The sequence below is a fragment of the Macrobrachium nipponense genome, chromosome 23 (assembly GCF_015104395.2).
Source record: "Macrobrachium nipponense isolate FS-2020 chromosome 23, ASM1510439v2, whole genome shotgun sequence".
In the NCBI taxonomy this organism is placed as follows: domain Eukaryota; kingdom Metazoa; phylum Arthropoda; class Malacostraca; order Decapoda; family Palaemonidae; genus Macrobrachium; species Macrobrachium nipponense.
The window spans coordinates 52,361,203-52,369,896 of NC_061090.1; the positions used below are offsets into that span (position 1 = coordinate 52,361,203).

General features: G+C 32.3%; 1 protein-coding gene across 1 annotated transcript in view; it reads right to left on the reverse strand.

The window, feature by feature from the left end:
- Window positions 1–3,006, reverse strand: part of LOC135197898 (uncharacterized) — a 67,811-nt gene extending 64,805 nt beyond the window's left edge. Inside the window, 1 exon segment of the mRNA XM_064225120.1 lies at window positions 2,412–3,006. Coding sequence (XP_064081190.1) covers window positions 2,412–2,469 — 58 coding nt within the window. The 5' untranslated portion in view covers window positions 2,470–3,006.
- Between the last annotated feature and the right edge of the window lie 5,688 nt (window positions 3,007–8,694).

Genomic DNA, 8,694 nt, shown 5'->3' on the forward strand with positions numbered 1-8,694 from the left:
AGAGAGAGAGAGAATATATGTGGACCTATCGGCATTATCGTGAGCATAAAACACCTTTCGGATTATAATGGAGACACTGGTCAAAGGATCCGTGCGCTGGGCCAGTTGGAAACCCAGTTGTCATCGGAGCCAACTTGTTTGATGATTATTATTAACAGAAACATTTTTTTTTCATATAGGAAATATTTGATATCACTCTAATTGAGTGATAATCAGTCTATAAACATGAATTTCAGGCCGATATTGAGTATGCCTGGTTTGACTGTAAACTAGGAAAGCTGAGATATACACTGGGGCGGGGGTGGGGAGGGTTGGACCTTTTCAAGCTATTAAGAATTTCTAGATTCAACGGCGAAGTCGTTCGCTTTGTGGTTACGCAAACTATTTTGTTGTTGTTGTTGTTGTTGTTGTTCTTGCCGGGGGTAGAAAAGGTCTATGGAAGAGCATAACAAGTTCTGAAAAAGGTGTTTCGCGTTGAATTAAAGATACAGGAATTTTAGGATAGGATATTTATGACTTATTTATTAGAATGAAAATGTAAAAAAAAGTAATAATGCGCATGTTAAACAGTACAGAAAAATAATTTCTAATAAGATATAGCGTATTTATCTTCATTTTCGTTGGTGAAACAGTCTCTATTTGACCGTAGAGTTTAGCACATTTTGATTTACGCCAAGTTAGGAATATAATGTTTACAACTTATGTGTGAGGGGAAAAATCTTGTGCACGTGTCCCGAGTAAGATCGAGGTCGGGTCACGCCTTGCGTGCTTAAAGCAGTCTAACTTATCCAAACATAACTTAATCACCTAACCCAGCCTAAATTTTTTGGGATTTTTTATTTTCCCCAACTGTTGTTGCAAATCACTCGTATTTTATTTCTCAAATAAGAATCCCAGCCACACCTACCACCATCCCCACACGAAATCTCACACATTATTTATTTATTTACATTATCATTATGATAAATAAATCATCAATATCCCGTCCTAAAATTCCTGTACCTTTAACTCAACGTGAAACACCTTTTTCAGACCTTTTTAGGTTTGTCATAGACCTTTCCTACCCCGCCCCTATAACAACAACAACAGCAAAGTAGTTTGTAAGGCTTACTCCCCAAGCAAGCGGAAACAAGAATGGTAAACATCAAGATTAAAGATGAAGTTGGTCAAGATCGAAGTTAGTATATTAGAAAGACCACGGTAATTGATGCAGATATCAGTACTCCCAACAGAATTGGAGAATATCAGTTACTGAGATTATAAACTGAAAATATCAAAGGTTTGGTTATGCCAGAATCAAGGACCCTAATCAGATCTGAGAATGTCAAACGCCACTATGAAATGTATCTGAATGAATGGCAAGAAAAGAGAAGTGCCAGAGAGGCTGATAAAATGAGGGTGTAATAAGAATAAAAATGGAGAAACAAATCCACATTTATGTAAATGTACATATATTTAAATGAAAACTGTGTTTTAAATTTAAATATACATATATGTAAATATACATATATGTAGATGTACATATATTTAAAACTGTAAGTTTTAAATTTAAATATATGTACATTTACATAACTGTGGATTTGTTTCTCCATTTGAAGACTCGTGCTACTATGAGGATTTTTAAAGATAAGAATGTGAGAAATTTTGACAGAATGTTGAGAAATCGATTAAAGGTAAATCTCATAATTTGAAAATGCTCTCAAGTTCACACACTGGAATAAAATGTTCAAATATTCAGAAGTAAAAAAAAAACCATTGCAAGCAACATTCATTTTTACCGTGGAAAAATTTTTCCCCATCAAAATTAATAAATCAATGAAGGCTATTGTGAATATGTAGGAAATGTCTCAAGTTACTTCATGAAGGCAAGAACAGCAACAAATTAAAAAAAATAGGGAACTCATAACTAGGACAATTTTTGTCAAAGTTAATAAATCAATAAAAGTTATTGTGAATATATATGAAATTTCTCAAGTTACTTCACGAAGAAAAGAACAGCAGCAAATAAAAAAAAAAATAGAACTCGTCTCGTTTTGAAAGAAAGTGTCGCCCATCGCCAAAAAAAAAAAAGAGAGGCCGTAAATAGTTTTATAACACTAGATATTGGTTGCTGGTCCACAATAATATAGCATGTGAGTATAAGTCTTTAATGGATATTAAAAGCTTTCGAACCTCGTACTAGGTTCATCTTCAGTCAAGTCTTGATTGAAGATGAACCTAGTACAAGGTTCGAAAGCTTTTAATATCCATTAAAAGACCATATACTCACATGCTATATTATTGTGGACCTGCAACAATTGCATCATTTTCGACAAAGAAAATTGTGCCCACTTGAGACTTATGCAAGGTAATCAGTATTGATCGTGAAGTCTACTACTACAGGTAACAAAACTACAAAAAAACTCGCTTACCTGCTCTAACCAGAGCTACCAGCAGCAGGACCAGGAGGCCCCTCACCGTAGCCCTCATCGTGAAGACCACTCTTTAAAAAAAATTTTCGTTTCCTCCTTGAGCACAAAAAAAGAACACCGATGCTTCAACTGTTGTTTTCAACTGCCTTATCTAAATATATATATCTGTCTGTATCATGGAACAGTTCAACGTGACAAACTATCTATCCTCCAGTGCGAGAGTCATGGCGAACACTCAGAGGCCAGAAGGACAGATCTCTTTTGATGGTACCACTGATTAAGCCGCCTTTTTTTTGCTTTGTTTTTTTTTAGGCTTCCTCCGCCCACTTCTCCTCTCGCCCTAGCGGTCGGCGCGCGTCCGCCCGACAGCAACAGGTGGTCGTGGTTGGGGAGAGACAGAGACAGAGACACTCAACACGAAGAGCCAGAGAAGGCGAAAGAGAGGAACAGGGGCTAGAAACAGTGGCAGCGAGCGAGAGAGCTTGGGGGCATGTGGGAAAGAAAATGGCTGAGGGTCCTGGCACTGACGCGGTGCCGACAACTAACTGCTGCAGCCGACAGTCACGAGGGGAACAGTGGCGCTGACCGGAGGCCCCGGAGGTCTTTTATAAGCTTAGCTCTGGACCAATGTCCACAGATCTCGATGCTACATTTAGAAGCTGCTCCTGATAACCGAGAGATACTACTACGGGTTCAGTGGAAGGTGGGAGAGGTAAGGGGGGTTTGTCTGTCTGGATCTCTCCTCTCCATCCTTTCAACTAACCCCCTCCCCTTTCCTACCCCCCCCGTCACTTGGGGGTTGCTGGAGGTGCCATGGGGGTGGGGGGGCGGGAATGGGACGTCTGGATCTCTCCTCTCCACCACCCCCTCAGACCCACCCCCTCAGCTAACCTCTTTTTCGGAGTGACTGTCCGAAGTAGTAGCAGAGGCGCTGGGGTTAAACACTATCTTGGACGAGATACTCGACGATAACTGGGTAAAGTTGCTTGTTTGTGAGGCCCAGATAAATAATAAGATAGAAAAGATATCAATTTGGACGGCCATGTTGTCAAGTGGGCTAAAATGGAGGGCGGCCCTGTGCTTTATTTCTTTGATTTTTGTCACTCGAAATTTCTTGCCCTCACTCGTCGTCGTTTGACCTTGACGTTTGAGATGGATCATTTTTCGAGCTTCAAACAAAGCCTTCTTGAATGCAACGAGTTTATATAATAACCAATTTCTGACGAAAAGCTACAGTTAAAGTTATTTAAACTTTTTCATTTCATTTTAAGCGGTCCTTTTTTAATTTTTTTTATTTTATTCCTTTATTCCGGAGATCTGGAGATATTTTCAGATTGTTTTGCTTACTCGGGGAGTAAGCCTACAAATTACTTTGTTGTTCTTGTTGTTGGGTGTGTAGAGAAGGTCTATGGATGAGCCTAAAAAGTTCTGAAAAAGGTGTTTAGCATTGGTGAAGCAACGCTCTATTTGACCGTAGATTTTAGCACGTTTTAATTTACGTTAAGTTAAGAATATAATGTTTACAACTTATACCCGCATCTCGAGTAAGCTGGAGGATGGATCACGCCTTGTTCTATCATTGATTTTTTTCCCCAGAGAATCCCCTTTTTATAAGACAATTGTTCTCTTTGACACTTTTCTTTGATAATTCAGATTTTTTTTAGTACTCTTCTACAGACATTTGAGAATCTATATATATATATATATATATATATATATATATATATATATATATATATCATATATATATTTATGAATAACTTGATCACGAAGTATATAAAGTGATGCTATGTATAAATAAAGGTTTTTTTTGCCACGAAGGAAAAAAATGAAAAGCGAGATAGCGAGTACTTTCGGTCCTATTCGGACCCTTTACTCAGTAAAGGGTCCGAATAGGACCGAAAGTACTCGGCTATCTCGCTTTTTCATTTTTTTCCTTCGTGGCAAAAAACCTTTATATATATATATATATTATATATATATATATATATATATATATATGTATATATATATATATATATATATATATTTATGTATATAATATATGTATATGTATTATATATATATATATACATAAATAAATTTGTTATTTTTTAATGGTTACAAAAAATTTGCTTTGTATATATACAGTATGTATACATATACACACACACACACACACACATATATATATATATATATATATATATATATATATATATATATATATATATATATATATATATATGTATATGTATTATATATACACATATATAAATTGTTATTTTTTAATGGTTACAAAATTTGCTTTGTATATATGAGTATGTATACATATATATACACACATATTTATATATAGTATATATATAAAGCAAATTTCGTAACCATTAAAAAATGACAATTTATGAGCGAGAGCTTACGAGACATTAAAAAATTTGCTGTAGTATATCACAGCAAGAGTAAACTTACGAAATCTTGCATTTTTATGATACTAGAAGGAGAGAGGAGAGGAGAGAGAGGAGAGAGAAGGAGAGGAGAGAGAGATGGAGAGATAGAGAGAGAGAGAGAGAGCAGAAGAAGAAGAAGAAGAAGAAAAGTGATATGGTTTTCTGGGGTTTCTGCAGCTGGCTAATCCATTGCAATAAAAAGATGATGGTCATTTCGAGGTTTCTTGTTTGTACACTCGGGAACAGCTCTGAATTGTTTAATGGGGCTGTGTCTCCAACATCACGGCTGCTGGTGCTTCTTGTCCCTGCTTGCTTTGCAAAGCACCGGAAGGGACGTCACTCCGTGCAACAACACTTTTTGGTTTTGCAACACTCTGGAATTGGTTAAAAAGAAAGCTATATAGCTTTTAAAAAACGCTGTCACCTTTTTTTAAAAAACACAGTCACCTTAAAAAAGAAATATTCACGTGAAAAAAGCCAATCTCATTAAAAAAAATACTCACCTTAAAAAAAAAGTCACATTAAAAAAGTTTTAAAAAGTCACAGTCACATAAAAATGATCAGTCACATTAAAAAAAAGTCACCTTAAAAAAAGACACAGTCACAACAACAACAAAAAAACAGTCGCATAAAAAAGGCACAGTCACATTAAAAAAACACATTCATCTGTAAAAAAAAGACAGAGACACATGAAAAAAGGCAGTCACATAATAAACAGTTACCTTTAAAATCACAGTCATCTGTATAAAAGGCACAGTCACCTTTATAAAAAAAAAAAAAAAAAAAAAAAAAAAAAAAGAAAAAAAAAAAAAAAAAAACAATCACCTCTAAAAAAATCACCTGTAAAAAAAAAGTACTTTTGAAAAAAACAGCCATTTAAAAAAGACTAGAATCACTATAAAGAAACAGTCACGTTTTAAAAGCACAGCCACCTTAAAAAAAAAAAAAAACACTCACTTGTAAAAAAAAAACTCATTCAACTTATACACAATCATTTTAAAAAGCACGGTCACCTTTAGTTAAAAAAAAACAGAATCATTTTTAAAAAAGACAGTCGCCTTAAAAAAAACACCCTCACCTTTAAAAATATTCACATTTAAAAAAACCCATTCATCTTTTTAAAAAAAAACCTGTCACCTTAAAAAACATTCATCTTCAAAAACCTTTCGCCTTAATAACCAGTCACCTTAAAAAACTTTTCATATTATAAAATCCTTCACCTTAAAAAACCAGTCATCGTAAAAAACCGTTCACTTTAGAAAAAACACATTCGTCTTAAAAAAAAAACACATTCACCTTTAAAAATCATTCACCTTCAAAACACATTCACCTTTTTAAAAATCACATTCACCTTTAAAAAAAACACATTCACTTAAACAAAAAAAAACACATTCACCTTAAAAAAAAGCATATTCATTTGTTAAATTAATTAGTCACATTTAAAAAAAACATTGTCACCTTTATAAAAAAAAACACGGGCCCCTTTTTTCGTAATGTGAGACAGGCCCCTAGAAAAGGCGTCTGTTTGTTTGTCTGTCTGTATTTTCTGAATTTTTAAACTAAATGCCTCAAAATGTGTTTGTATTGGGAGATTGGTGTGGATTTTTTTTTCCAATTAAAATAATGATTATGCACATTTCATTTATAATCCTCTCTCTCTCGCTCTCTCTCTCATTTAGCGGAAAATGCATGAAAAAAAAGACTTCAAAAGATGAAGCAACATCATAATATTACAACTATTTTGAACCATCAGCTCAACCATTCCAGCAACTAGCGCCATCTATGTGCATCAGCCATCCTCAGACATTACGTATTGTGTCCCATACACCGATCGCTGTCAATTCTAACCATTTATTATTGGGTCAGATATTCGTATCTCTGTCCTAATTTGGCTGCACTTACACAAATGCACTTACAATTAAAGACACTCCGTAATGACCCCTTACGTAAGAACCACTTGGTAACCTTATCTGACAGTTGATCGAATCTCTGACGAGTATGATATTCTTAGAATTAATGTTTCGATCTTGCTGACTGCTATTTATATATATATATATATATATATACTATATAGTATATATTATATATATATATAGTATATATAATATATATATATAATAGTATATATATATGTATATATATATATATATATATATTATATATATATATATATAGAATATATATATTATATAGTATATTATGTAAATATATAATCATATATATATATGCATATATATATATATATATATATATATATATATATGATATAATGATTAAAATCTTTAAGAAATCACTTTAGCACGTGATTCATTTATCACACATATCCACAGGTGAAAAATAAGAGACAGGGTGTAGGTCCTGACCGGTTTCGGCTTTATTTTCAAGCCATTGACAAAGGCTTGAAAATAAAGCCGAAACCGGTCAGGACCTACACCCTGTCTCTTATTTTTCACCTGTGGATATGTGTGATATATATATATATATATATATATATATATATATATATATATATATATATATATATATATATATATTATATATATATATATATATACAGTATACAATAGTATGTATACACACACATATATATATGTTTATATATATATATATATATATCATACTACTATATAGTATATATGTATATATTTATACAATATACTTATATATATATATATCTATATATATATATATATACTATATATATATATATATATATATATATATATACTATACCTATACAATATATGTATACACACATATATATATATATATATATGTATATATTATATATATATATATATATATAATATATATATATATCTAATATATATAGCAAAGCAAATCAAACTGACTAAAATGCAAAAAAAAAAAAAAAAAAAAAACAGTTGTGCTTAACAATGACGCAACAACTTCTCATTTTCTAATTTTCATATCCTGTCATCTCTCCATTTTTTATTCGTGTGACCTTCGTCCTTTATTTATCTATATTTCTTTTGCCAGTTGTTGCTTTTGTTCTTTTAGTGTAAGGTATTTGTTGATTTCTTCTTTTGTGGTTCTTTTTTCTTTTGATGTATATTACTTTATTTCCTTAGCCCATCTAGATATGTTTAATATCTCTCATTCTCTTACTCACTATATTTATATCCTATTTTCGTCTTTTCACTCATTTTTTGGAACATTTTTGTAAATTTCATGTTACTAAGTCGTATATGCCTCCTTATCTTTCAAAATGTATTGTTTTCTGGATGAATCATCTGTTGACCACGTGTGTGCTCCTCCAAGGTGCGGCTGCCTAAAAATCGCTAATCTTGCCCTCAAGCGTTTTCTCGTTTCTGTAGAGTGAAATCGACCTTATGCTAATCTTGTAATGTCAGTTTGGATATTAAGCCTACTTTTACTATGTTTTTGCCCTGTATGATCAGTTGCGCCTAAGTAAAGGGTTGTGTTAGACCGAAAGTTCTTGGCTCTCTCGCCTTTCATTTTCCTTCGTGGCAAAACCTTCATTTATACATAGCATCGCGTTTTATATACTTCGTGATCAAGTTATTCATATATATATATATATATATATATATATATATATATATATATATATATATATATATATTATATTATATATTATATATATATATTACATATATAAGTATATATATATATATATATATATATATATAAATATATATATATATACATATATGTATATATATATATATATATATATATGTATATATATATTATATATTACTATATATATATATATATCTATATATAATATATATACAACTGCATGATTTGCTTCGTTCATATGTGACCTGTATCGTTTTGCGGAGCGGTCGTCTGTACTTGTAGCAAGCGTG